This window comes from Sturnus vulgaris, chromosome 20 (genome assembly GCF_052056855.1).
Source record: "Sturnus vulgaris isolate bStuVul1 chromosome 20, bStuVul1.hap1, whole genome shotgun sequence".
NCBI classification, from domain to species: domain Eukaryota; kingdom Metazoa; phylum Chordata; class Aves; order Passeriformes; family Sturnidae; genus Sturnus; species Sturnus vulgaris.
The window spans coordinates 4,250,535-4,278,248 of record NC_142262.1 but is presented as its reverse complement, the minus strand read 5'-3'; the positions used below and the strand labels follow the sequence as shown (position 1 = coordinate 4,278,248).

The 27,714-nt window shown below is 46.4% G+C and overlaps 3 protein-coding genes across 6 annotated transcripts; 1 reads left to right on the top strand and 2 right to left on the bottom strand.

Moving 5' to 3' along the window:
• Positions 1 to 219: 219 nt before the first annotated feature.
• LOC106854354 (meteorin-like protein) lies at positions 220 to 6,893 on the top strand. Of its 2 annotated transcripts, XM_014878254.2 has the most exons (4): positions 220 to 1,316; positions 2,251 to 2,660; positions 2,961 to 3,020; positions 5,197 to 6,893. In XM_014878254.2, exons 1-4 carry the CDS (start codon positions 1,165 to 1,167, stop codon positions 5,511 to 5,513), a joined length of 939 nt encoding a protein of 312 aa, XP_014733740.2. In that variant the 5' UTR covers positions 220 to 1,164; the 3' UTR covers positions 5,514 to 6,893. The 2 variants fall into 2 exon arrangements, with proteins under 2 accessions (XP_014733740.2, XP_088032586.1); XM_088176460.1 differs by having other exon boundaries at positions 1,218 to 2,660.
• TRIM25 (tripartite motif containing 25) lies at positions 6,585 to 20,060 on the bottom strand. 3 transcript variants are annotated; one of them, XM_088176459.1, is made up of 10 exons: positions 17,325 to 20,058; positions 16,193 to 16,288; positions 15,530 to 15,763; positions 14,897 to 15,053; positions 14,216 to 14,293; positions 13,774 to 13,827; positions 13,103 to 13,129; positions 12,655 to 12,774; positions 11,183 to 11,319; positions 6,585 to 7,643 (listed from the first exon to the last, which is right to left on the bottom strand). In XM_088176459.1, the coding sequence occupies exons 1-10, from the start codon at positions 18,246 to 18,248 to the stop codon at positions 7,584 to 7,586; spliced, it is 1,887 nt and encodes a 628-aa protein (XP_088032585.1). In that variant the 5' UTR covers positions 18,249 to 20,058; the 3' UTR covers positions 6,585 to 7,583. The 3 variants fall into 3 exon arrangements, with proteins under 3 accessions (XP_088032585.1, XP_088032583.1, XP_088032584.1); XM_088176457.1 differs by lacking the exon at positions 6,585 to 7,643 and having other exon boundaries at positions 7,670 to 11,319; XM_088176458.1 differs by lacking the exons at positions 6,585 to 7,643; positions 12,655 to 12,774 and having other exon boundaries at positions 7,670 to 11,319; positions 17,325 to 20,060.
• A 1,370-nt stretch (positions 20,061 to 21,430) lies between these two features.
• On the bottom strand, positions 21,431 to 27,707 carry COIL (coilin). Its single transcript, XM_014878230.2, has 7 exons — positions 27,457 to 27,707; positions 25,460 to 26,630; positions 25,058 to 25,144; positions 24,465 to 24,512; positions 23,747 to 23,822; positions 22,936 to 23,024; positions 21,431 to 22,450 (listed from the first exon to the last, which is right to left on the bottom strand). The coding sequence occupies exons 1-7, from the start codon at positions 27,705 to 27,707 to the stop codon at positions 22,370 to 22,372; spliced, it is 1,803 nt and encodes a 600-aa protein (XP_014733716.2). The 3' UTR covers positions 21,431 to 22,369.
• Positions 27,708 to 27,714: the final 7 nt, after the last annotated feature.

Below are 27,714 nucleotides of genomic sequence, written 5' to 3'. Positions count from 1 at the left end.
TGTTTTTTTTGGGGGGGGGGGTTCGGTTTTTTGTTGTTTTTTTTGTTGTTGGTGGTTTTTGGGTTTTTTGGGGGTTGTTTTTTGTTGGTTTTTGGTTTTGTTTTGGGTTTTGGGGTTTTTTTGTTTTTTTTTTTTTGTTTTTTTGGTTTTTTGGTTTTTGGTTTTTGGTTTTTGGTTTTTTTTTTTGTTTTTTTTTTTTGTTGGTTGGTTAGTTGGTTGGTTTGGTTTGGATTTTTTCCTAATAACAGTAAAAATACAAAGTTTCTGTGAACAGTAAAGTGGATCGAAATAGGATTCAAGGAGTTTGGTATCAGACACCTGAAGACTAAAGCTCTGGTTTCAGGGTATCTCCTCTTAACAATTTTATTTTCCTCTTCAGGAAGATCCCTCCTTGCAGAAGGGCTGCAGGCAGACTCTGTCTGTGCATCTGTGGGCAATGTGAGCCCACGCTGGTAACCGCAAGGTAACAGATGGCCGCAGGGTCCGTGCTGACCGCGGGCGCTGCGGGGAACAAAGCCCCGCGGATGCCGGGATGTGCCACCCAGCCGTGCCGAGGGCCATTGTCCCCGCCCGGCCGCGAAATCCCGATTCTACGCTTAAGAGTTGCAGAAAAGAGCTTCGCTCTCCCAGACCTGCAAAAGAGCATCTCCCCATGTCGTTCTTTGAAAATATGGAAAGGGCAATGCATATAGAAATCTAATTATTGGCAGGCACAGCCCGGCTTTTAGCATGATAATCGTGGGCCCTGGAGCTTTCTTGTGCACGGACCCCTGAAAGATAATCATGAAAGCAGAAGTTAAAACTATTGAATTTCCGTCATTCATTTAAAATCCGCTTTGATTATGTTGACACGATTTTTGTTTGTTCCTACACGGCGATGAGAAACTGTTATTAATCACTTCTAAATATTTCAGAGACAAAAGAGGCTGCCCGGCCCGGGCGATGGGGACAGCGGTACGAAGAGGGAAGGGTGACGGCGGGGTGTCCCTGCTGTCCCCAGTGCTGGGGGCTCTCCCCGCGGCACTGCCGGGGGAAGGGGGCAGGGAATGGAAGGGGGAAGGGGTCGGTGAGAGGCGCGGCCACCGCCCCCCGAGACCCCCAGCCCACCCCTCTCCCTCCCGCCGCCCTTAAAGCCCGGCCCGCGCCCGGCCGAGCCACCGGCCCATGGCCACGGAGCGGGGCTCGCCCGGGCTGCTGGCCCTGCTGCCATCGCTGCTGGCCCTGCTGCCATCGCTGCCGGCCCTGCTGCCATCGCTGCCGCTGCTGCTGCTGCTGTCCCGGCCGGGCAGCGCCGACCGCTGCAGCTGGAGGGGCAGGTGGGTGCGCACGGCCGGGACCGGGACCGGGACCGGGACCGGGGATGGTGGGGAGCGAGCGGTGCCGCCGTGCTCGGGGGTTTACTTCAGCCACTGGCAGGCAAATAGGCCACAAATGATCTCAATATTCTCAAATATTACGTCCTTTCCCACTATGTTTTTTGCTTTTCTTTTAAGTAATTATGCTCGTAAGTGACCTCAGCAAAAGTAAGTGTTCTGAAAGCAGTGGAGTTGCACAGGCTTGACCAAGAGCTCGGGAGCAGGGCCAGCATGACCCATTTTATCAAGAACATTTTCTGGATGAGTTTAATTGGAAATATTAAAAATAATTTTAGAAAGTAGATCTTTAAACCAAATTTTTCACGCATAACGTCGCTGTGCAGCTCCTGCTGTGAGTCAGTGGCTCTCATCTCCATCCACCCTCTTGCTGGTGTGATTTTTCTGGACAGCTGAGCAGTGGCCAGTCGTACCACAAGGAAAAAATTTGAGCTATTTAGCAGTGAGAAGTTTCCCCTGCCATTTCTCGGGGTGCTGCAGGCATCCAAGCATGGATTTGGTGAAAGGGGCTTGAGGCTCCTTCCCATGCACCCAGCTGTGAGCATTCCCTGTCCTTCTGTGGCTCCTGCGTGGTGCTACAGCTCAGATCCGAGGGGAGGGAAAGAAAGAACCCAGTCCAGCTGGAGAAAGCCAATTTAGGGGTTGTTAGGAATAAGATCTGTATGATGTCCAGGTGGTGTGTGCTGCAGTGCCTTCTCTTCTCTTCTCTTCTCTTCTCTTCTCTTCTCTTCTCTTCTCTTCTCTTCTCTTCTCTTCTCTTCTCTTCTCTTCTCTTCTCTTCTCTTCTCTTCTCTTCTCTTCTCTTCTCTTCTCTTCTCTCTCTTCCTCTTCCCTTCTCTCCCACCATTTCTGACAGCTCCACGTTGTTTTTTGGCAGTGGTTTGAGCTGGGAGCCCGGCTCCCGTGCGGTGGAGCAGGTTCACCTGCGCTGCACCGAGGGCTCCCTGGAGTGGATGTACCCAGCACGAGCCCTGCGAGTGCTCCTGGAGCCCAACGTGGCCAGTGGCCAGCACACCACGGTCTGCATCAAACCCGCCAGCGACTTCCAGGGCGCCAGCATCTACGTGGAACGATCTGGGCAGCTGCACCTGGTGGTGAGCGAGGCCGAGGGGGCTCGGTCCCAGCCCTTGTCCTGCTTCAGCTCCCACAGCCCGCAAGGAGTGGCCCTGTTCCTGCAGGCCAGCCCGCAGAGGGACATCAGCCGCCGCACCGCCAGCTTCCAGTACAAGCTGCTGAGCAACCAGAGCACGGCTGGCCCCGACTTCAAAAAGATGGCCCTGGTTGAAGGTGAGAGCAGGGGCTCCACTTTTGGGGCAGATCCAAGGTGGCAGCTGGTCCCCGCTGAGCTGGTGCATCCCCGGTGGCAGAGGCTGTTCTGGCCCGGCTGCCTGGCACTGCCCTCGCTGAGAACATCCTCTGTGCTTATTTCTTTGCTGTGGTGGTATTTGCATAACAAGAATTTTGGTTTGCATCTGATCACAATGCTCTTCAAGCTGGTAGTTCTGCCCCATTTCCCCTCTGAATTCACCAGTCCTTTTGCAATAGGATGTATTTTAGTGTTTTAAGTAACTGCTCTGTTTTTTCTAGCTATGTGCCGTCCTTGTGACAACATGGAACTCCTTATGGCCATTTGCAGCAGTGATTTTGGTAAGCTTACTTAAAGGGAGTCATTCTGCCTTTAATTTATATTAGTTATTTGGATTTATTTGCTGCAGTTTTTTTTCTTTGAATAATAGATGAGTGTGCTCTCTGATCTGGGTAAGAAACTGTGGAAAAGAATCTGAATGGGAGGGCAAAGTGAAACATAGAATGGAGAAGTTTTGCTGCCAAGGTCCTCATTTCCTGCAGGCAGAAAGGTGATGCACTAAACGTGAACTGTGAGTAATGTCACAGGTGTGCTGCTGGCTCAACAGGTGTAGCTGAGTCACGTGTGTGGAGATGTACACTCAGGTTGAACATGCTTGGTGTGGTCATTTTTATTCCCTTTGTCTGTACTTCTTTTTATAATACATTCAAATATTTTTCCATTTTTCTTAATAATGCAATATAATTTTTTCTTTCAGTCGTGGTTTATTAATTTTATTCCCACATTTTTCCATATGCACATTTGTACGTCTTTGATTAGCTCAAATGGCTAAAGCTATAGAGCTGTCTCTCCACATAGCCACAATTCCATCGCTGTAAATGTACCTACATAAAGAAATAAAACTACAAACTCCAAATTCAACATTTAAAAACCCCACCAAATCACTGCTTTCCTACCAGGCTCACCATACCTTTGAGGCTGTTAAAATCAGACATCAGCATCATGGTGCAAATACAAAACCAGTGCAGAGTGTGCTTCCTTAAGAGTGCTCCACAGCTGGTAATTTTTATTCTTCTAAATTAATTGGTGTTCTCCAGCCCGTTGTTTGTCCTGGAGGAAGGTGCCAGTGTCCCCACCAGAGACTGACAGATGTGGGGGCCAGGCACACAAAGGGGACACTCACACTCACAGCAGCAACAGAGCAGAAGAAACAGCTCTTTGAACTGACTCTATTTATGGCCTGACTTCCTTGCCCTGCGCTCACAAATCGCTATCATCAGCTGTTTTGATTAGAGAAAATAGCTGCTAATGAAAGTGTAAATGACACAGCGAGTGAATGGGAGCTTTATGATTATTCTTAGCATGGGGGTCTGCAGTCACTGCACCCTGAGCAGTGCAGGAGCAACTTGGAGCACCAGGAACAAGTGCATTATAGCTTGTCCATAGACTTGAGTGCATCTGATTAAAAATGATCACACAAATAGGGAGACAGAGAGCAGAGACATCTGTTACACAAAATTCTGGGTTCCCTTGGAAATCTAAATAAATGAGGAAGTTCTTGAAAACTTCTGAGATTAGGTTTTTCTGCATCTTGGGTTGTTGAGTTTTCTGTACAAGAGTGAAGGAGTTTTGTGGCAGGAGGGTGGTTGTGTAACCTCTCACTTGCTGAAGAGCTCTTTCTCAAATGGTGGATGTTTCTGAGCCTTCTATGGATGTGAGATTGAAATTAATTTCATTAGTAGAAGAATAATTGATTGCCATGAAAAATTGGGACAATGACAATGATAAAGATGGCTTCAGGACAGCAAACACCTGTCAGATGGGATGCTTCATTATGATGGATGCAAAGAATGCTTTTAAACAGAGACAATGGCTTCTTATGCTTTCCTTCCAGCTAGGATCTTTCTGGAAGAAGAAGGTACATGTATGCAAAGTGATTTTTAAATAAGGCTTCAAATAAATTCACTTTAAGAATTCTGAGTGTTGTTCATCATCTCACAAAGTATCTTTTGGTGGATGGATGACATTGTCTTTTGAGAGGGGAAAAAAACACTAAACCTTTAAATTATAAACCTTTAACAACCTTTTTTTCTGACCAAATAATATTCTGATTCTTCTTGGATCAACCTCTGTTAGTACTGTGAAAAGAAAATCTCCAGAGTCCCCTGGAGTCAGGAAGGAGATGTCTGTGATGGTCATTGTCTTGGAACACAGACTGAAAAAAATTAATCCCTGAGCTGACCTCTTGGGCTTTTTTACATTGCATTATCCACCTTTTTCCTCTGGTGTAGCTGGTTTGAGGAGTCATAAAGCACAATTCCAAGGACGTAGCACAGCTAGTGTGGGGATCCCCTGTGCAAAGGATGCAATGTAAGCTCAGAAGTGTGTCCATGTGCAGGTGGTGTGTGTAAAAACTGCCCAGCAAAGCTGCTCTCCAGTTATTTCACTCAGTGAGCTCAAAGTACCTGAGCTGTTCTCCTGCTGCTCCATAACCACCTCCTGTCTTCTCACATCTAGTGGTGAAAGGATCCATCCGAAATGTCTCCCACGACTCAGAGAACCACATGTCCCAGGTCGATGTCAGTGTCCAGAAAGTCTACAGGCAGAAAAACCGAATTTTCCAGCAGGAGGAAGGGGGTGGGGAGTGGCGAGGCCCCATCCGAACCCTCCTGCAGTGCAAGGTGAAGAAGGGAGGGGGAGATTTCCTCTTCACTGGGAATGAACACTTCGGGGAAGCCTGGCTGGGCTGTGCCCCTCGCTTTAAGGATTTCATGTTGGTTTACCAGGCTGCCAGAGAAAGGGGAGCCAACCCCTGTGAGTTTGAGCTCAACTGACATGAGAGACACTCTTGCTGAGAGTTCCAAAATTTCAGCCCAGGCTTTGGACACTGAATGTGGAGCAGAGTTAAAACCAAGGACTAAAGTTAGTAATCCACCTGAACTGGGACCTGGAGGATTTCCTGAAGATAATGGCTCTGTGAGCCCTGTGAACTCGGACTTTGAACTCACATTAATTTCTCTTTCTTCACATTTTCTTTGCCTCACAAAATAACTCTGGATTTTGGAAAGATGGTCTTTTGGGGAAGGTTGGAAAGCAGCCTGTGCTCAGTACTAGAAAACATCTAACATCTCCTGCTCTGTGTAAATGTTATGTGCTTTTTCGCTAGATATTTTTCTCCTCTTCCCCGTGTCTGCTTGATTTCTCTTCCTTTACAGGTAAATGTGAAAACTCTCTCTAACCTGGGAGGAAAAACTACCTCTAAAACCAAAAAAAGCCTTTTTTTCACCAAGAGCTACTTGATTTTTAAAATGCAACATAGATGCTGTGAAAAGCACATGCTCTTTTCTGACATTGAAGAACATTAAGGAGTTTAATACAAGCACAGACAAAATGCAACTAAGTCGCCTCCTTAAAGTTCTGTTGAACTAATTTAGAATTGCTTATGATGGTATTTTCCCCTAAATTATCTGCTTCTTTTCAATTAGCTTTTATTATTTGATTGGTGGTTCCTCCCACCCTCCCTTAGTGCTTTAGCCAGAATGACATAATTGCCTGTAGTTTATGTAAATGGAATTGCTACACCGTAAAATGATATACAAATGTGTCAACCACACAGAGCCCAATAAATGGTGTGAATAAACCCATTATTTCCCATGTAATGGCATCTGATGGCAGCCTGGGCAACACAGGGCTGACAGATGTGAGCCCATGACAGGGCTTGGAGAAAACTGAATGAGGAGAACTCTGACAGGCCACAATTAATTGACTTTTGGAATGACTCCTCTTTTCCACAGTTCTACTTGGCTGAGCAAGATTCACAAATTGCTGTCTTGAACTTTTTTATGGGACAAAATAGCTGCCAATGAAAGTTTAAGTGAAATGAGCTTTGAATAGGAGTCATACAATGACCACACTGTGACATGTTTTTAATTGACATTGATTATTTGAGAAGTAGCAGCCACTTAATTGGGAGGGAATTAGGAAGAGGGGAAGAAATGGGAGGGAGTCAGAGAAACACACTACTAAATACAATTTTACTAAAATAGGGAATGCCTTGATAAAGATTTTTACATATATTCACGGAAAGTATAATTTGGAGTCTAAGTCAGTTGTTCTTTTTGCTGTGAAAAGGTATTCACAAAGCTAAATCAAGAGGAAATATCATTAGCAAGGAAGAAAACAGACCTTGTATAAATATGATCATGCTGATTTCCCTGGGGCCTCAGGGCCTGCTCAGGCCTCTGGCTGTAGTCACAGCCAAATTTACACAGGCTTAAAATACTTCTTTGTCTATCTTTGGAAACTGAGGCAAAGGTCTGGCAGATGTAATTGACCTCCTAATCCCAGGGACATCATGGGACACGTAGTGAAGATGAGGATTTAGTTTTTGTAGTACCTATCACACTGCTCAAGCAACACTGTGTGAGTCTGAAAACTCTTCAGAGTTTCTTCTCCAAAACCTTCCTCAGCCCAACTCACTTTGGAGAACTTTAGGTGGAAATGTTTGTTTCATGGATGGTTTGTTTTGACTTGATTTTTAAATCTGTTGAGGCACCAGAGCAGCTCCCTGCTGAGTTGTTTTCCACTTGCAATTTCTCTGGGTGGTATCAGGAATCATCACCTATTGCTGCATCCAGGTGTAATTTAGACTGGCAGATGCTGGATCTCACCTAAAGCTATTTAAAGCAATCCCACACTGTGTCCTTATCCATCTTCCTGAAGCTGATGACCGTGGTTTTGCTTACCCAAAAAGGGTTTACTGGGAAAGATGATCTCAGTGAGGATGCAGCCTTACTGATAATGGGTGTGTGGCTCAGGGGAAGGAGGCAGTTTAGGACCAGTCCAGACAACACCCAGCTCTGCCTGTCCCTTCTCCAGTTCCCCATAACTCAGTGAGTGATGCACTAAAAGAGTCCTTTGTATTCTCTTGTGTCTCCACTTCTGCCTCCCTCCCTGCTTCGACCCTGAAAAGAGAACAGAACACTCAGAGTTAGGGTTTACTGTGAGTATTTATTGAATTCAAGCCATCACCATTCACCAGCCAGCTCCTGGAGTGGTCACAGGCACAGGGAGCAGGTGGCACAAAATCCATGGTGGTGGCACAAAATCCATGGTGGTGGCACAAAATCCATGGTGGTGGCCCTGCTTATGTGTGGCTGGCACAGCTACAAACAGTAACATACCTTACACAGACTGAAGTACAGGATTGATATATCAGCATAATCTACAGGTTTATAACTACATAAGCATTTATTTTCCTAAATATACTGTTTTACTGATGTCTTTAATTGAAGAAAAGATTAAACGTTCATTTTCATTCAGCAGCCGTTTTTTTAATTTGCTCTCACTTGTGTGTTAAAATGCAAATCAATGCATGTCCTCGTAGCTTTAACACCAGAATTAGTTCTTTTTCTAGACTAAGTTGCTTTCTTTTTAATAGTAAAAAGAGAATCACAGTTAAAATATATGCTCCAATCTATGTCTTGTTTAAAACGAATGCAGATCTGACAGGTACTTCCCGAATAAAACCACTTCATTTGTCTTGAAAAGGTTTTAAAATGATCATTTATCATGCAGTAACTGGTATTTTTCCTAAACACACTAACGTTTATTACTAGTTATAATAGCTATATCACACTAGTGCTCCAATATATGCAAGATACCTGAAGCTAAATAAAACAGTGCTTTTCAGAAGCCCAGAGATTGGTCCTAGTAATGCCAAGGTCACCATTTCCATCCCCTTACAGGTCATTCACTTAAAAGCTGGACTCAGTGATCCTTGTGAGTCCCTTCCAACTCAGAATACTCTGTGATTCTGTGAATTCCAGATTAACAGTTTCATTCTATGACTTCTAGTCATTCATAGCACAAAAGAAAGCAGAACAGAGGTTCAGGAGCCCAGCAGAAGGCTTGGAAATGCCTGGAAATGCAGGGCACCTCATGTGTTCCACATGCTTGGTCCTACACCAGTGTCCAATGTCAAGAATCTCACTTTGTCCAACGAGGCAGAATAAAAGCTGCTCTTTACTTTGTTTGGGTGTCCCTCTAGACTATGGCCACAGATGCCCATAGACTCAGAGGTCAGTACTGACACCTCTTTAAAGTCAAGAAGCAAGAAACAGAGGATGGGACGTTCTCCACTGCACAGACTGCTGGAGCACGTTTTTGCACACAGCCAAGGGGACAGAGTACCCCAGCACGCTGCTGAGTGGATCTGCAGCCCTGTGGCACAGCCAAGCAGCTAAAGGATTCCTCAGAGGGAACTGCTCTCATCTTACACTGCTGAAAAACTGGAAGAGCAGAAAAGCCAGTTTGTCATCCCTTGTTGGCTCCCAGCAGGACACATTCTCCTTCTGCACCTTTTGCAGCATTCTGCTCAGGCTGGGAATTTTAGTGCTGACTGTGCTTTGGAAAGCAGAGACTCTTGAGAGAGTAGAACTGCTCCAAAGACAGCCATGGCACTTTTAGATCCACCATCAATTCCATAACCCATTCTGACCAAAAAACTGGAAGAAATGAGACTTGTGCTATCCTTGACAAAGTACTAAGAGTTTACAAACCAAGTAAAAATAGAGACACCAAGCCTGAATTCCTGAAACCTCTCACAAAGCACTTTGGCTAATGTGGAATGTAGTCACAAGAGGGTCTTTTAAGCCTTCTAACAATTCCCTGCCAAACTGCCAGCAGTGGCTTTGTTCTCTATTTCACCAAGTCCTGTAAGGGAGTTTTACAAATCCAAGTCCAGGAAGGCTCTCATGAGCTTCCCATGGGCTACAAGAAATAAGAGCTGGCACAGGAAATCCAGAGGCACCAACAAGGTAAAGGCCCAATAACGATGAGATCCAAATACCTTGATTGCCTACAGATTGTTTTAAAGTTGTAAGTAAGAAGTACAGATTTCTCTGTACCTGGGAGAACTTCTAAAGACATATCACAACCCGAAGAACACCAGGAGAATTAAAAATCCATCCCAGGAGGAATGGATGTATATCCTCCTTTGTGCTAATTCTCTGTATGTCTAAAGACTCACCCTGTCTGCCCACAGCCTTCACACAGAAAGGAACCAGCATTTTCCAGGTACTTGCGTTCTGTCTTGAGACTCTTCAAATTTGAGTCCCAAAAACATGCAAGAAATCCAGTTTCTACTACCTGAACAACAAAAGATACACCAGCAGAAAATATCCCGCCTCATAAAGAAGAAAAGCGTTATGACATGAGACCTTGCTTGAAGCTAAAGATACACCAGCAGAGAATATCCCACCTCATAAAGAGGAAAAGCTTTATGACAGGAGATCCTCAGACCAGGAATGTCTCCCCTGAACTCCTCAGCACATAAAAAAACCCCAGCACTGAAGAGCCTTCAGTGTAAAGATGTGAAGCATGTTCTGTGTCAGAAGATGACACAGAATGCTTCATCCCACAATCTTCACCACAGGATGCACACCACTGCTCTGCAGGTTGTCTTCCTGACAACTCTCTGGTGTATTCCGAGTGTCTGGGCTGATATCATTTGTTTCCTGGTGATTCTAAGACCATTTCTTTCCCATCAATTCTAGAAGTCTCTGCAGTTCCATTCTGATGAGATTCGTCATATTGGCCTTTGTAACTCAGAGCCATAAGACCTGAACTTAGGGATTTCAACAGCTCTTTCTGTAGCATCTGGTGGAGTCATACACTGAGAACACCTGTATGGACAACAGTCTGTGCACAGGCAAAAAGGCAACAGTGAGACATCCCTCAAAGCCTGAACTTGTCAAGGAATTCTTCCTGTTTCTTTCAAAAAGGGGTTATTGTTACCTGTGGAACACATGAATTCTATTGCTCCTTTACAGGAAATCACTGAAGCCACAAGAGACACTGAAGACATTCAGCAAGGATTTGCATCATAATTTTGATTTTAGAGCAATCAAGACCTTTGCAAACCATTGTAATATTTACTATCACCAACATTTTGCTAAATCACTACCTAAATGGCTTTGGCAATTCAGACCAAAGAATTGGCAGATTTCCTAAACTGCTTAAAAGAGATGATAATTTTTGTATGAAATGATCAATCTTTGAGACAGATTATCTGCACTGTAAAGGAACTAAACTGAGATACAAGACCTTACTCCTTCATGGGACAGAGAGAGATAACAGCATCATTGGAAAAGAGCCAGAAGGCTGGGTACAAGGCTTCAGTGAACTGCGCTTTGAATTTATAGATCAAGTTATTCTTCTCCCCCACCGCCATGAAAATCACAAAGCCCCCCTCGCAGTGGAGCAGCACCCCAATCTTGGTAGCCTTGGTGTTGGGCAGGCACTTTTCCACGTCGTTGTGCCAGGACGATATTTTGGAATTGAGCCACTCGACGCACCAGGACCTGCTGTTCCTGCCCAGGCGGCTCTCGGGGCCGCGCCGCTCCATGCTGCCATAGCACACCCCCACCCCGCAGAAGCTGCTCTGCTGCAGCTGCACCTCCCAGTAGTGGATGCCCCTCTTGAAGCACTGGAAGCCCAGCACCTGGCGGTAATCCGTGAAGCGCTGGGGGTGGTACTTGTGGCTCGTGAAGGTGTCTGAGATGGACATCTTGGTGTAGTTCTCAGACAGAACCAGGGCGTTGTGAGCCGTGTTGTAATCCAGCGTGATGTTGGCAGCGTCTGCAATGACAAGAATCCCTTGAAGGAACCGAAGAACAAAGCACGTTTATTTATCTGTCCCACCTCAGCACTTGCTGCCATGTTTATTTGCCAGCTCTGCTCTCTTCCTCAGTATGAATCGCGATTATAGAGAGTTAAGATTTTACCTAAGGGTTAGAAGCAATTCATATTGATCAAGATGTAAGTTAGGTAGGCAAATGGTAGGTTAATGATTATTAGATGCTTACACTAGAGCTAATTGTTATATTGTTTGCCGTTATGAGCTTGCTTATAAGAAAGAAGTGGAGAAAGTGAATTGTTATAAGAAGAGATTGAAACCAGTAAGAATAATGGCCAGCACCTGGACTGTATATCAGTTAATCACGAAGCAGGGGGCCTTCGATTGTGCCAGAGGGTCACAGAGACCTGATGAAGACTCTCCTGACTTCATCCTTTGAGACCACCGACCCAATTCAAGAGAAGAACAGCGCACACATGAAGGACTAATGGGCTCATTTCAATATGGGATGGGGATGGGAGATGCAGGGGTTATGCAAATGTATTGTATGCAAGATCCTGGGGAATAAATAGAGGGCAAAGAACCTTGTTCGGGGCGGTCACGCCTTTCAGAGGTGACTCTCCGCCGCCCCCCCGTGCTGCCCGCCGGTGAATAAACATGAATAAACATGAATAAACATGAATAAACATGAATAAACATGAATAAACAGACCACTTTGTAACTTTAATTAGTTACAGGGTCTTTGTCCATGATCATATCAGTTTTTAACGATTCAAGTGCAGCCAGTTCTTAGGGCCACAGTAAAAGCTGTTGGCTTCAACTGCAGCTCTTTGTTACACAACAGGCTAATGGAGGGCAAGTTTTCTTCCTTCCTGCAGCCCCAAAGGATTCTCTTATCACCCATATAAACCCTGGCAAAAGGCAATTGCTGATCTGGCAGCAAAAGGTATGCCATGTTGTACAGCATCTTAACAAGCAATCATGGGCTAACATAAAAGCCTGCATTACATTTAAAAACAATCCAGTGCATTACACTGTGTTTCTAGGCTACCCTAATGCTGTCTTTTTTGGGGAAACCAAAGTCATTACTTAAAAAAATTATTTTATCTTAAAGAAGATACATGGATGCTGAAGATTAATTTGATTCATCTAGCAAAATAACCACTTAGAAACCGCCTGCCCCCTTTTTCTCCAGAAATTTCCTTCATTTGTAACAACCTATTAAGCTAACGAAATCTCCTCAGAAATAATTCTGTCAGGTAACTACAGAGACCACATAACACCAGTACAACAAGAGCAAAGTTCATCTTTAAGGAGTGTAATGTTGGGTGTCTTACACTGCAAGAGCTCCTCTCTGGGCTTCTTCAGGAAGCTGCCAATGAGCTCTTTAGCAGCAGCAGCAGCAGCAGCAGCAGCAGGAGCAGCAGCAGGAGCAGCAGCAGGTGCGGTGGCTGGTGCTGTGTCAATAGAAGAAAAGAGAATTTGGCCAGTTGGGAAGAGACTTCACATGTTTAACACCCCATCACAGACACATCAGGCTGGAGCTGATCTGGTTTCGTCTCCTGCTCCATGCAGGGTTAACTTCAATATTAGCTCAGGCTGTTCACTGTCACATCAAGTTTTGAAAATCCCACTCTCTGAACAACTCCTCTCAGTGTTTGATTGCTCTCACAATGACCAGCAAGAGCTGAATTTTTGCTCAATACATCAACACTAATGACCAGGTTATAATTTTAAGAGCAGTCAACGAAAATCGGAATAGGCATGATGAAAGTTCAGACTCACCAACTTTAGCAGCTTTCTTTTTCTCTGCTGGAGAGGGGAAAAGAAAAAAGTACACTGTGAGTTTTACTGGGAGGCAAAAGCCACTGGTAAGAATATGTCAGTTGTAACAGCATCACCGTGGCCCTTCTGAAACTGCAGCAGTAAAGAGCTGACAGCCCAGCAGGCTGAAGCCATGTACAAATACCCTAACACTGGAAAGCTGCACATAAAGCACAACCTTCCACCTGCTGCCTATTTCACAGGGTCATAAGCCTGGAAGGAGCTTGATCTCCCCTCCAGGAGCAGTGTGTTCAGACACATGGAATACCCCTGTTCCCATGAGGAACACTACTCCTTTCCTTTTTACAACAGAGCTTTTAGTGCAGCAACAGGAGCTGCAGCTCCATTCCAGTCGTGCTTTCCCAGCACACCTGACTGCTCCACACCCAGCACTTGGACCATGTGTCAAGAGCTCCCTGGAAGCAGCAGAAGTTGTTTCTTTACACTTGCATTTATTTCAAGAAGAAAACATGGAAGATCATCCAAACACGCTACAGTGCCCATTAATTCTGGTATCTGGACAGAACAGTAGTGAGAGGTCCAGTATAACCTGCCACAAAGACTATCATCACCCCAGCCCTAGACTGGAGGCAGCAAAATGTTTGAGAAAGGCTCCTTTAATCACCACTTACTGGTATCTGTCTCCCCCGGCGAAGTGATTTGGGGATTGGTTTTCTCTTTCTCTTCTGTAAGGGAGGTAGAAAAAAAACAGAACATGAACAGCTCCTAAGCAGAACTCAATACATACAAATCTACAAAACAAACAAAAAGGTATTTGACACAAATTTTAAAAAACTGCAACAACCAGAGGGTGGGGAGGCTCTGCTTTGCTTTATAGCCCACACTGACATCACTACAGGCTCATGCACCCGTGTACCTGTGCAGTTCACCTGTCCAGCTCACAAGGCATGCATCCTCAAATATCCCAAAGCACCCTCCCTTCCCTGTGCCAAGGTGCTCACTCCAGGTCATCACTGCATCACCAGCACAGCAAACAGCTCTTGGGTAACTGCTTCAACTCTTATTTAACACTAAAGCCATAGTTAGGACAGGATGATGTTTTGTAGTACTTACTTGGTCCAGGAGGCTTTTTTCCAACAGCGAGTTTGTTTGAAGGACCTGCTGGAGGAGCCTTAATTTTCGCAGGTTTGGCTGCAATGGTGATAATTTGCATTATGGTTTGTGTGGCCAGGAACAGTCATGCATTAGTGAGGACATTTTTCCATCTTATTTTTCAGCTAAGCGAACAGAACTGAAGTGATATTTGGCAGAGATGGGAACTGCACACCCATGCCCTGGTCCAAAAGACAATTTGGCTTAACTTGGTAAGCAGAGCTTTGTTCCACCACACTTACACAACCAGCACCTCTACAGCTGAGTAAGCAGAGTCCTGCCACTCTAAAGCCGTTTAAATCCTCCCTCAAATCCACACCCAACCCTACTACATAGTAACACCATAAATTACTCTAAGGAAGAAAGGCTGGGCTGTGCCAGAAGGGTGTAATATCATGATACTAATCAGCTTATCCAAGTATAGATAACAGTGAAGAAACACTGGCACATTCTGTCTCTCAATTTAGCCCAGACTGTAATGTTTTTGTGTGGAAATGGAACACTGCAGAGATTGAAAGACATAATTTATATTAATCAACTGTATTTGTTGCACTTAAAAAAAATTATATTTGGATTAGAAAGATCCCTTATTCCAGCTCAAAGCAAAAACAGAAAATGCCAATTTCCCCAGTGATACAGTACCGTCTTCTTTTTTCTCCCTACTCTTAATGACTGATAGTTTCACTACATCTTTGAGGGTAATGGCAGCCTGGTAAGTGGAATGCATCACATTTTGGTCCATCTCAACTGCAGGAACGAAAGCTTCTTTTGCTGATTTTTTTTGCAGTGCTGCTGCTCTCTGAAACGACAAATGAGAGACCACCTGGTGTAGCACACAGAGAACAATACAACCAACTTTAAATGGGGTGCAGTTTGTGCATTCATCTCAAACTCAATGGAACAAAGGCTACAGTCAGACACAGCTCATGGCAAAATTCCAGCAGTAGCTCAGATGCCTTAATTCCCACTGGCACCTGAACCAGTGACCACAGGTCACAGCACAGAGCTGCCACACCTCACAGGGGTGACTCCTGCCCAGTGACCCCTCTGCTTGTGGCAGAGGCACAGCTGAACTGGGGGAGTCACCAGACACCCCTTCAGCATTCTCCCACTCATATTTGGGTACTTCTCAGTACATCCTTTGATAGCAGGTTCTTGCACACCACTGCATTTCCATTTGACTGGAAGTCTCTGGAGAGCAGGAAGACCACAGCAGGTTTTTGTCATTCTGCATTTAGAATGAAGAATTGGATTCACATTTAAATGACACATTACCTTGAAAAACAGAATGTCATCACTTTCAGTCAGTGCCATCTCAATCTGATCTTTGAGAGACTGAATTTCATTCTTCTTATTTCCCAGCACACTGTAAATATAATCGAACTTATTCCAAACTCTCTTTTCTTCCTCTGTAATTGCTTTCATGATCTCATTTTCTCTTTCTTCAATTACAGCTTTTATTTCTGAAAACTCATTTCTGATCAATTCCTTCTTTCTTGAAGCTGTTTCCTGGAGCAGATAAGAGCAGATAGGCACTAGTTTCAAAATAACAGTTTGTAAACAAAATAACTCTCCTGCTACTGCATGAAAGCCTCTGAGGAACATGTGGGCTTCTCTTCCTTGAAACAAGCAAGAGAAGAGCTGTGGATTTCTGGTTTGGAATAAAAACTCCTTCACTGCCAAGGAATGGAGCCCATTCTCTGTGTCACCCTCACGTGAGGCTGTAAAACCTTGCACAATGCTTGGTTTCCTCCCATCTCCCACAGAGCTGCCTGGCCCTGCCAAAACTCCCTTTATCTGTTCCTTCCTAGCAGCACCTTCTCCTGCCAGTGCAGCCTCAGTTCTACAGCCGCTATCACAAGGGTTCAGTCACCAACACCACGCCGTGGCCAGCGGGTGCCAGGCAGCCTGAGAGCCTCGGAAGAGTCACCCACTTACAGCGGATTGATTCTGGTTTGTTTTCACCGTGTTCATTGCCCGGGCAGTTCTTTCACTCTGGTTATGCAGATCCACGAGTTTTTTCTTCAGCACCGACTGCAACAGGAGAGATCAGAAAAAGTGTTTCAGAGAGGCAGTTGTCATGTCTGCTCACAGTTTTATTCTTTTAAGCATTTATCACTCTCAGCTTAAAATCTACCTTCCCTTGAACCTCAGAGGGTGTAAAAGTCCTGCACACGTGTGGTTTGTGGCACCCACACCCTCCCCACCTTTCCCAAGTGCAAGATGTCATTGTTGACACTCTCTTCACAAAGATCTGCTTTCTGCACAGCAGTTCTCATGTTCTCATGCTAAGAACAAATGTTACATTAGCTCTCGGGTTGGACTTCGGGCACAAAGTTGATGCTACTGTTCGCCCCTCTCCTTTTGAGAATTTTCTCATTCAGATGTTCCTTTCGTTCAAGGTTCTGCTAAGCTAAATCAGGGCTAAGTTCTGCAGCTAAGCTGTGTACTACATACTCACTGAACAGCAGGAATTTGGCCACCTAAACTTTTTCAGCATACTTTATTCATCCACACTGATTTTCAGCTGTGCTGGAAAATATAAAGGCCAGGTTTCCTTCCCTTCTACTCTGTGAACCTCCTTCTGGCTTTCATCTACATACTTGAGACCCTAAGATACCTTTAGAATTCTTCTTAAGAACATCTGCAGAGGAATGTTAGCACCTCAGGATGTGACAAGCCCTGGCAGGGAGCAGAGCAGCAGAGGAGGCTCAGAGGTCTGGGTGATGCCACAGAGTATGGGAAGCCTCACTGGGGAGCCCAGCCCAGCCCAGGAACTGGCTATCAGCTGCCTGAGAGCGCTTCTCAGACCCCTGCCCTTGAGCAACATCCTGGAGAGAAGAGGAAAAGGAAAGGACTGACTTCGAGGACGTGCCTCAGCACATTTTTGAGGGCAGATAACAGTTTATCAATGCCAGACATGAGATTTACAGTCGATATCTTGCTCTGGCCTCCACCCCGCACCCCAGAGTGCGCACCGAGGGAGCCAAGGGACACTCCGGGGTGCCCCTGGGAGGGCGTTCCAGCCCCGGGGGCCACCGGCCACCCCCGCTCAGCCCCGGCTTCTCACCTGGACAGCGGCTTTTGCCTGCTCCAAGGGGCTGGTGGAGCACAGCTTGTGCCCGAGCAGGCAGAGGGAGCAGATGCAGACGCCGTGGTTGCTGCAGAAGAACTCGAAGAGCCTGTTGTGCTGGGGGCACTTGCGCTGCTGCAGGTCGCGCACGGGCGGGCAGAGCTGGTGGTCGCGGAAGGCGGGGCTGTCGCGGTGCGGCCGCAGGTGCTCGGCGCAGAAGGACGCGGTGCAGGTCAGGCAGGTCTGCACGGCCGGAGCCTCCTGGCAGCTGTCACAGGACACGGGGGGCTCCTGCGCCCAGCACCCCCCCGCCTCCCCAGCCCCATTCTCCTCCTCCTCCTCTTCCTCGCCCTTGGCCCCAGCGCGGCCCTGGAGCTGCTCCACCACCCGGCACAGCACCGTGTTCTTCTGCAGCTGCGGGCGGCCCGCGAAGGTGGCCCGGCACTGCGGGCAGCTGAAGCCCCCCGAGAGGCCGGCCCAGGTGAGGTCCAGGCAGGAAGCGCAGAAGTTGTGCCCGCAGGGTATCGTCACGGGGCTGCTGAAGAGGCAGAGGCAGATGGAGCAGGTGAGCTCCTCTTCCAGCCCCGACAGGTTCGGCTCCGAGTCCAGCGCCGCCATCGCCCCGTCCGCAGCTGCCCCAAGAGCCAGAAACAAATCTGGGCTCGGAGAAACGAAACTGTGACCGAGGCTTTCCGGAAAACGACGTATCCCATCCCCGCCCCGACGGGAGGGGCGCGGCAGCCGGGGACGAACCCTGCGGTGCCCGCCCATGTCGGGGGCCGGGCAGCGCCGGGATGCTGGGGGCTCTGCCCTGCGAAACGGGACCCCCGGGGTGGGAACGGGACCCCCGGGACCCCCGAGACCCCCGGGGCAAGGGTGGGAACCCCAGGGCGGGGATGCGAGCCGGGGTCGGGGCAGCATCACGCGGAGGTGCCCGGAGGCCTCGGGGTCGGTTCGGAACCGCAGCGGGGCGTTTGGGCTGCGGTGCCCGCCTCGCCCCCGGCTCAAGGGAATTGGGGACAGCCCAGCGCTGTCCGGCCGCGATCGCCGCCCCCGCCGGCTGCACCCGGGGTTCAGGGATGGTGTGAACCCCAAATCCTCCCGAGCACCGCCCCAGCTGCCCCGGGCTGTGGGGAACCTGGCTGCAGGAGATCCTACGGACTCATGGGACGGTTTGGGTTGGAAAGGATCTTAAAAATCATCTGTTTGCAACAGCAGATGTCAGTGCAATGTGTTTAAAGCACACAGGTTTCTGCATTGTGATTGAGGAAACCATCTCAACTGAAGATGCTTCCCCAAATTTGTTTTTCTCCATCTAACTGTTCAATAATCACTGTTTCTAACAGGAACATGGATGCTGAATAGCAACATAGGAAGAACTCCTGTCTTAACTAACTGGACCCCAAATTCTTCCAGTGGTCTCTTCCTCCTTCCTGGTCTCTTCCTCCTTCCTCTTCTGCCCTGTTTGCTGCTGTCCCAGGGACTTCCTTGTGGCCCTCTGTATTTCTCCACCCATGCTGGCGGCAGGGATGAAATGGAGCAGCCTGGCACAAAGTTTATGACCCCCCAGTAATTTAACAGAGCCTGATGGGCTGCAGCAGAATGAGCTGTGTGCTCTCAACTCTTGTCCAGTGGGCAAATACCTTGTGTGGAGAACTGCTGAAGTTCCCTTTAATGTAATTTAAAAGTATTAGCAGGCAATCTTGTTGGCGTTAGTCCTCGGGAACCTCCAAGAATGTTCAGAAGTTACACAGAATCAGAGAATCACAGAATGAACTGGGTTGGAAAAGACCTTTAAGATCATCTAGTCCAACCTATGACCTAACCTAACACCTCCTCATCAATTAAACCATGGCACTGGGTGCCACGTCCAGTCTTTTTTTAAACACCTCCAGAGATGTTGACTCCACCACCTCCCAGGGCAGACAACTGAAGTGCCCAATGACTCGTTCAGTGAAGAATTTCTTTCTAACATCTGACCTAAACTTGCCTTGGTGCAGCTTAGGATTGTGTCCTCTCATTCTGTCAGTTGTTGCCTGAGAAGAAACCAACCCCACCTGAGCACAGGCACCTTTCAGGGAGCTGTAGAGAGTGACAAGGTCACCCCTGAGTCTCCTTTTCTCCAGGCAGAACAACCCCAGCTCCCCCAGCCGTTCCTCACAGGGTTTGTGTTCCCAGCCCTTCCCCAGCCTCGTTGCCTCCTCTGGATGTGCTCAGGTGTCTCAGTGTCCTTCCTAAACCGAGGGACAGAGCTGGACACAGCACTCAAGGTGTGCCCTCACCAGTGCCAGGTACAGGGGAAGAATCACTGTCCTGCTCCTGCTGGCCACACCATTGCTGATCCAGGCCAGGGGCCATTGGCCTTGGCCACCAGGGCACACTGCTGGCTCATGTTCATGCTCATTGTATAAAGCACTCAAAAGAAGTGATGGTGGGTGGTCTGCTACAATTGAAATCAGCTCCTAGCCAGTTCTTTTGGACAATTAAATTAAATCTGGAGAGTAATTGTGAAGCTGTGTTGCACAGCTAAGGTGGATTTATACCTACATCAGTTATCCCTCCAGCCTTGTAGCACTCCTGCAGGAAAAGCTGCAGAGGGGTTGTGTGTCACAGGGCTCTGAGTCACTGCTCAGTAACAGGTAGAGTGCAGAAAGGACAATGGAGGCATTTGGAGCTGCAGGGCTGTGACAGGAGCGAAAGTTCAGGGGTCAGCTTTGTCATATGCTGGAGGGTGGAGGAGTTTCTAGGAGATGGGCATGGTGCCACAGGTTTACAGCATGGTTGGCATGTGCTGATCAGGACTTTGTAACTGCTGTCAGAGGAAGTGCAAACATCTGACAGGGGGTGGCTGACAGGGACTGCAAAGGATCATTCTTAGACAGCTGTGCTGTGCATGAGATGGGACCAAAGAACAGCTCTTAATGTTTGCCATTTTTATTTTTCCATAGGTGAACAAACACCCCGGGCTCATCTGGACTAAGCCTCTGTTATCTCTCAGAGACCCAGCATCTTCACTGTATTTTCTGTGGCACTCATGTAGTATCAGCTGATACAGACAAAGGTATGCAAATAAAAAGGGTAAATACACACCCTCACAATTATAGCTTTTGCTTCTGGATCATAGCACAGGATGTTTAGAGCTTAGATGAGCAATTTAAGTTCCTCATTGTGAAAAAGGGCTTGAAATTCTCGTTTGGAGGAAGCCAAACCACTCCTGTTCTCTAAGAGACAATAAAGTTTTAACATAAAAAATTACTGCTACCATTTAAACAGCTACTGACGTTACTACTCTCTTTTGCTTGCAAATACTTGAGACCTTCCTGTGATTCTGAACTAAATCTAACCTTTTGCCCAGACACTGCACATTCAAAGTGTCCCGCAGAGCCCGAGCAGGGCTTTGGAAGCACAGTGGGACAAACTGCAGCTCACATTCCTCACCCCAGCAAAGGCAAAAGACAGGAAAGCCCCAGGGACAGAAAGGCAGCAGTGAGGGTTTGTTCAGCGTCTCACCACCCCCTTGTGGGATTCATTGCACATTGTCCCATCCCAGATTCCTCAGAGCTGGATGGATGGGCCAAGCGAGGGCTCTTGGCAGCTCCCTCGGGCTGCCTGCCCTTGGGCAGATCTGAATTGAGCAGTGAAGCAGTAGCTTCAAGCAAACTTGTAACAATGGGAAAATAAAACTCAATATCTTACCTTCAAAACACCCTCTCAGGGGTGTATTTGTTTTCCAGCATCACCTGTTTGGCACATCCAGAGCGACTCTGCATCCATTCAATTCATGCCCAAAATGCACAGTAGGCAATGGAACAAGAGGTGCTGTGAAACACATTTAGCTTTTACAGCTTCCTAAGAATTAACAAGTAACGATTTTCCTTAGAAAAACAATCTTTCCATTAATCCCCACAGTCTGAGCATGACTTGCTGCTGTCTGACATCTTCTTCTCATCCAGTTTGCAGTAACAGCCACACTAGCTGAACTTTTCTCTAAAAAAAACCAAATCCTAGCTTGAAGTAATGGCATTTGAAGAGAACCACAATGCACAAATTCATTTTACTGGTATAAAAATGATTCCTTCACAAACAAGACATTTTAACAGGGCTGATGCAAAAATGCACAGTACTTTAATGGATTCATGCACTAGGTCAGAGTACATGACAACTAAACCACAATGTACAAATTTTCCGGTGTTTGTTTGTATCTAGGGTTTGGTTTTTTCCATGTCTTCTCTGTAGGAGCCAACTGCCTAGACAGGGATTATCTGAAAATGTAAGACTTGCCAAGGCGCCAGAGGCATAAGGTGCCCCCTCAATGCCAATAATTATTAGAGGTGTGGGTCACCTGAATGACCAGGTGACCCATTCTGCTGCTGGAAAGGGAAGAAGAAAGGCAGCACTTAGAGACAAGAGGGTTTGCTCTGAAACAAACTATAAAGGCTTTCACAGCCTACATAGATTAAAACACATAGATTAAAACAGTGGGACACAACTGTGCCAGGAGTTCACGTTAAATTCCACTGGTTCTAAGCAAAATTGACAGTTACCAGTGCTATTTATCTGCCTCAAAATTACAGAAGCTCAAAGTCCACAGGCTTTTCTGGACATGTTCAGATGAACTCTTTAAGTAACTGCAGTATGATGCCTGGCAGCAGCAGAAGGCATGTTCTGCACATCAACAACACTTACAATAAATTTTTAAATGAAAGTGGCCTCTGGCAATTATACAGCTCCAGCCTAACCCAGACATTTAAATAGTTACTCACAGTACAGGGTTGTGTTTTATATTTTAATCAAACCATTCAATTTCTGCAGCTTGCGACAGTAGGATATAAATATTAAAACCAAACAGATCTCTATAAGACTACCTACAATAAACAGAGTTTTTATGTATTACATAAAAACATTGCCTAAGGGAAAAAGTGTTTTCCCTTTGGCCTACTTCCTTTTAAGACAGTAACATCCACCAGTGCACCTGCCAGTCTCAGAACCAGAAGGCAGCATTTCACAGAACAAATCTGTACAATTCTTCACATCCTAGATGTTCAGTTTTCAACGTTGGATCCATTAACTGGAGGCTCCACAATCAGTCTTGGCTCTATCAGCGCATCCCAGCTTTCAGTTATCTGAAAACAAACCACAGGCAGCACTTAGCAGGTGCCAGCAACACCAGCAGATGCCATTTCCGTGTTGTTAATGCTTTTGCCTGGACTGAACAACGGCACCACTGAACCAAGCCCACAGCTCCTCCTGTGAGTCACTGATCCTACTGATGATCCTCAACCTGCCTGATGTCCTAGGTAAGGAAAGGTGCAGGTAAGGACAACAGTGATGAAATGAAAGGCTGGTAAAAGAAAGGATCTCTATGAGACGTGATGTTGTTCATTAGCCAAAACAAGAAGTTTGATGAGTGGCTGTGACCCCGGTTAATTGAGTAACATGCAAGGAAGGATTATTATGATGTAAACATGCACATTCTTGCCAGAAAGGAACAATTATTTTTGCTTCCACTGATTCAAATCAGATGCATGATTACAAAGGGAATGTCCCTGAGGTGAAGAGGGGCAGGAAGCAGGGCAGGTGCCAGCTCTGCAGAGCAGCCCCACGTTACCTTGGTGTCCTGAGGCACCGCGTACTCGATCAGCTCCTCTCCATCTGCAGACTGGTACACCAGGTCGAACTTCCCTGGCTCCTTGGCAACTGAAAAACCAAACAAACAGCTCACCCAGCTACAAACCAAAGAAACCTTAAATGTTTACCACAAACACCGATCAAAAACAGTTTGGCTTTGGTGTTTGTTTTGTTGTTTTGGCGGGTTTTTTTGAGCTCCGTGTCTGGGTTCATAATTTTAACACCAAATCTTGAGGTAAACTGAATACTACACACAAAACTAAGGTAATTATCTGACTACTCACAAGAGAAAGTCAGCAATATGTTGCTGAAACTTGAGAAAAATGCTCATATTACAATTCCTTAATTCTGGCTTAAATGCCAGCTGGAGGATACACAGTTTGAGCAACATTCAGCATTTCAAGGTCTCAGGAACTGCACCTTGTCATTGTAGGGACTCACTTGCACACCCACTGAAGACATACCATTATGACCTCACACTTTCTCTGTAGTTCCATGAAATAATTTCCTTCAGAAAATGAAACCACAGTAGAAGTGAATTACTGACCATTCAAACTGACTGAAAAAATTATTTTGTAAATACCCATGAGCTTCTTTCAGTTCAACTGGCAAGGGTTAGAACTTCTCAATTGAAATAGACTTTTTGGGGAGGGAATAAGGAGGGGAGGAGTGTGTTGAGAATGAACTTAAGGCAATTGGGAATACTCCTCAAAGATTAAGTGTTCCTTGGACTTCTGGTTTTCCAGGTCGCAGCACATGACAACAAACCCTTGGTGTTCCCAGGTACGTACATTGTCCTGCTGATGTTGAAAGGATCTCAAGTTCAATCTGCTTTTTTTCAGCATTCCAACTGATTATTTTTGCCTCCTTCACAAAGCAACAAGAAAAGAATCAGATAAGACACTTCAGCACTGGATAACTAGTCCATATTTGCAATCAGTGTGCTACTTGATGGCTGCCAGAGCAAATAAGTATATTTGGCTATCAAATTTTCCAGCCTCCATGTATAAAATCTGCAAAGAATTAATACTCAGCAATCTGTAGCTATTGGCATCAATAAACCAAAGTTATTCATTGTCACCAACACTGCAGTTTAAATCAGTACTTACCCAGAAACCAAGTTATTTGAAGTAGCTACAAAATTTTACTTGCACCAGTTTTAAGAACTTGCCCTGACTTCAAACAATAGACTCAAATACAGCTACATTTTTCTATGTGAAGGCTCGGATTTTTTTTTTATCATCTCTAAAATATTAATGATTATTAATAATTCTTATAGTTGGTGGTTTGTTTTGGGTTGGTTTGTTTGTTTTTTTAAGTTACACCTATACCTTTCAAATTTTCAATTAGTTTTGGCTTCTAAAGTTTTGATTTTTACTGCTGCACCAGGAATAGCCTGTGGAGTCAGCTGGATGCAAGGAAAAACACTGCACACCATCAAAATATTTAAGCCATACCTCACCTGTCATAGTACTGTGAGTGAAAGAAAGGAAGAAAGAAAACCAGTACCTTATAGTCTGAAACTTCAGGACTGTAATTTTCAGTTAGTTCCAGGCGCTGTTGAAAGAAATACAAGTAACAAATTGTAACTTTTTCCAATCTTTGATGATTCCACCTACATCCAGACAGTTTCTTCAGCAAGAGAAAAGTGGTAGAGCCAAGTCTCCTACTCCTGGAACCCAATGCCAATCATGGTCCCAGGTAGACTTCCAGGACTCGCTGCTCCAAAAGATTTATGTTCAGATCAGGCTGTGAGATCAGGGAGATGGATCCCAGTCTCCTCAACTTCAGGGATTTAATTTTCATTTACTTTTTTATTTTGCAGTGCAGTGTAATTATTTGTATGTTAAGATTTGTAGTAACATTTCTATGGAAAATTACATTGAAATGGCAGCAGAGACAGCATTTCTTGTGTTATACAAACACAGAAAGTCTAAAGACATGCACTTAACTTCAGTATATGCTCCAAACATTTACAAAAATCAAAGCTAGGATTTACTACAAGTGAATTTTTTAGAGAAACTATTAGGTTAAAAACTTAAGAATGGCTCAAATGAAGCAATTTTAACCTACTAACATAGAGTATTTCCAGAGTTCTTTACCTTAAAGGCAATTCTTTCTCCCACTTGGGGTGGAGCAGCTAGAAGAGGTAATGAACTATAGTCTCTCTTGGGAATCTCCACGGGATTCTGTGGAACAAAGAGCAACCCACTGATTTAATTACTGTATCAATGAAAACAGAGGACAATGTTCACGCTGTATGGATTGCAACAAGCTCTGAGAACAGTAAGGTACATGCTCCGTTTTTAGATAAATAAGACAATCACTTTATTGTTGTTTCACAAACACGTCCTCAGGCTGACAAATGGAATGACAGAAAATAGAAGATCAACCTTTAACCCAGTAATCGATTTCTGCTGTTATGAATTACTGTCATCCTATAGGTTCTTTGCACAGTTCAAGCTGCCAGAGAAAGGTGACCTCTGCCTGTGTCAGTCACTCACCTGGACTAGGATAGAAGTGTTTGTCGCAGCTTCATTTAACTGCCTCTGTTTCTGGCCTTCACTGCTGTAGTTATAGAAGAAGCCAGGGTTTGCTCCTCTCCCATGGCCCCTCATCATCCCACGAAACCCATGGCCCCTAGGTCCTCTCCAGAAGTTATCCTCTCTCGTTCCACGCCCCCTTCCACGGCCTGGGCTGGCAAACGATCCTTGGGCACTGGCTGGCAATTGTTTAGTGCAGTTCCTTACTATGGAATTACCCAGTCCAGCACCTGCTGCAGATTTTTTAATGACAAGTGTGTCTGAATCTGAACTATCCGAGTCTGAAGAGGAGCTCTTTGCTTTGGGAGCCTTGGTGCTGGCTTTTACAGCCACCACATGGTTTGGCACCGATTTTTCCTTTGCAGAGCTGTCTTGTGCTGGTGTCACCTTCTCATCCTCTGTACTCGAGTCAGAATCTGAACTAGAAGACTGGGGTTTTTTAGCATTTTTACTAATCGCAGTCTTAGTCTTTACAGTATTAGACTTTACAGCCAGTTTGTTAGTTTTCACATCAGAATCTGAAGCAGCTTGGGATTTGTCTTTGGGAAGTGTCACCACTACAGTCTTATGGGAAGATTTATTTTCCTTTACATTTAATTCACTGCTGTCACTGTCAGACGATGTGCTGGATGAATCTGAAGCTCCCACCCTCTTTTTCCTGGACTGTGTTGTGATCTCTTTGGTGCTATTCTTACCAGAATTTAGAGAAAAGCTCTCATTTGCCCGTTCTAAAGCGATCTTTGCTGCAGCAACCTTTGTCTGCTTTTCATCCTTCTCTTTTGTTGCCAACTGCTTCTCCCTCTCTGTTTTTTTCATCTTTTTAGAATGGGAAGTAGAGCTCTCTTCCTTACCTTCTGCGAGACCATTTCTTCCCCTAACTTCTTCTTTCCTTTTTCTTTTTGTGTACCTTTTCTGAGAGTCCCAAGTATCTACAGAGGTCTCTTCCCTACAAGAGGAATACTCAAGGTTATGCTTCTCCTTTTTCTTTTTCCTTTTATGCTTGCCTTCATTCCTAGAGAATTCTTCCTCGTCCTGCTTGTGCCTGTGCCTTTTTTTGTCTTCTTTTGTTGTGTAAATAAAGCCATCATCTATCTCTTCATAATCATCTGCAACTATCTCTTCCAATTTTACTCTGTTAAAAGACAAACAAACAAAATCCACCACTCAGCATAATGAACACTTTTCCCTACATGTGAGCAGCTCAGGTAAGTTCCCCTAAAGTGAAGATGCTCCAGCTCTTCTCTGGACAGTCCACAACCCTGCCTTGCAGGCACAGTCTCCCGTTTCATTTTCGGGAACATTTCCCACCCTTGGCTCCCTCCATCCCTTTGGGACATGCTGGGGTGTCTCAGGTGCTGGCAGTGAGTGCCCGTGGGCACCCGGCTCCCACTGCACTGCCCAGGGAAGGAACAGCTCAAGTCCCCCAGGGAAGTCCCATCCCTGTCCCACCAAGCCCACCTGGGGATTCACAGAACCCCAGAACGGGTCAGGCTGGAAGGGACAACAGTGGGGTGATCTGGTGCCACCTCCCTGCCTAAGCAGGGTCATCCCAGAGCACAGGGTTGTGTCCAGAGGGCTCTGGAATATCCCCACGGAGGGAAGCTCCACATCCTCTCCGGACAAGCTGTCCCAGCGTGGATCCCTGCACGGGGCAGAAACTCTTCCTGGGCATCAGTTCCTGCTCGCTGCCTCGTGTCCCACGGCTCGGCACCACCGGGCAGAACCCGGTCCGGCCTCTCGGCACCGCCTTTAGACACTGATAGACATTGATGAGACGTGTGTGGGACTGACCCCGACCCCGCTGTCCCGGTTCCAGTCCCGATCTGGACAGCAGGACCGCTTTCCCGGTCCCGCTGTCCTGATCCCGCTCTCTCTGTCCGGTCCCGGTCCCGCTGTCCTGGCCCCGCTGTCCCTATCCCGGTTCCGCTGTCCCTGTCCCGGTCCGGTCCGGTCCGTACCGCAGCGAGTCGTTGTCCCGCACGAGGCGCGCGCTCTCGGCGGGCGGCAGCAGCGCCCCCTCGAGGAAGAGGCTGAGGCGGGCGCGGCGGCTGAAGCCGAAGCGGTGGCGGATGAGGCTGAGCAGGTCGGTGATGAGCCGCGCCTGGCCCGGCTCCAGCAGCAGCCAGCACAGCGCGCAGCCCGGGCTGGCCGGCGGAGGGTGGTCGAACACCAGCCGCAGCCGCAGCGGGCCGCCGCTGGCCGCCATCATGGAGATG

Bases quoted from the DNA above. Each gene is read 5' to 3' on its own strand.
- COIL (XM_014878230.2), bottom strand. From the start codon at position 27,707: ATGATGGCGGCCAGCGGCGGCCCGCTGCGGCTGCGGCTGGTGTTCGAC. The intron at 24,513-25,057 runs GTAAAGAACTCT...TTCTTTCAACAG, and splicing joins GAGAAAGAATTGCCTTTAAG to CGCCTGGAACTAACTGAAAA. The intron at 22,451-22,935 runs GTAACGTGGGGC...GTTTGTTTTCAG, and splicing joins CGGTGCCTCAGGACACCAAG to ATAACTGAAAGCTGGGATGC.
- LOC106854354 (XM_088176460.1), top strand. From the start codon at position 2,036: ATGATGTCCAGGTGGTGTGTGCTGCAGTGCCTTCTCTTCTCTTCTCTT. The intron at 2,661-2,960 runs GTGAGAGCAGGG...TGTTTTTTCTAG, and splicing joins AAAGATGGCCCTGGTTGAAG to CTATGTGCCGTCCTTGTGAC. The intron at 3,021-5,196 runs GTAAGCTTACTT...TCTCACATCTAG, and splicing joins CATTTGCAGCAGTGATTTTG to TGGTGAAAGGATCCATCCGA.
- TRIM25 (XM_088176457.1), bottom strand. From the start codon at position 18,248: ATGCTGCCCCGACCCCGGCTCGCATCCCCGCCCTGGGGTTCCCACCCT. The intron at 14,294-14,896 runs GTACTGTATCAC...TCACCATTGCAG, and splicing joins TAGGGAGAAAAAAGAAGACG to CCAAACCTGCGAAAATTAAG. The intron at 11,320-12,654 runs GTAAGACACCCA...TTGTCATTGCAG, and splicing joins CAGAGAGGAGCTCTTGCAGT to ACGCTGCCAACATCACGCTG.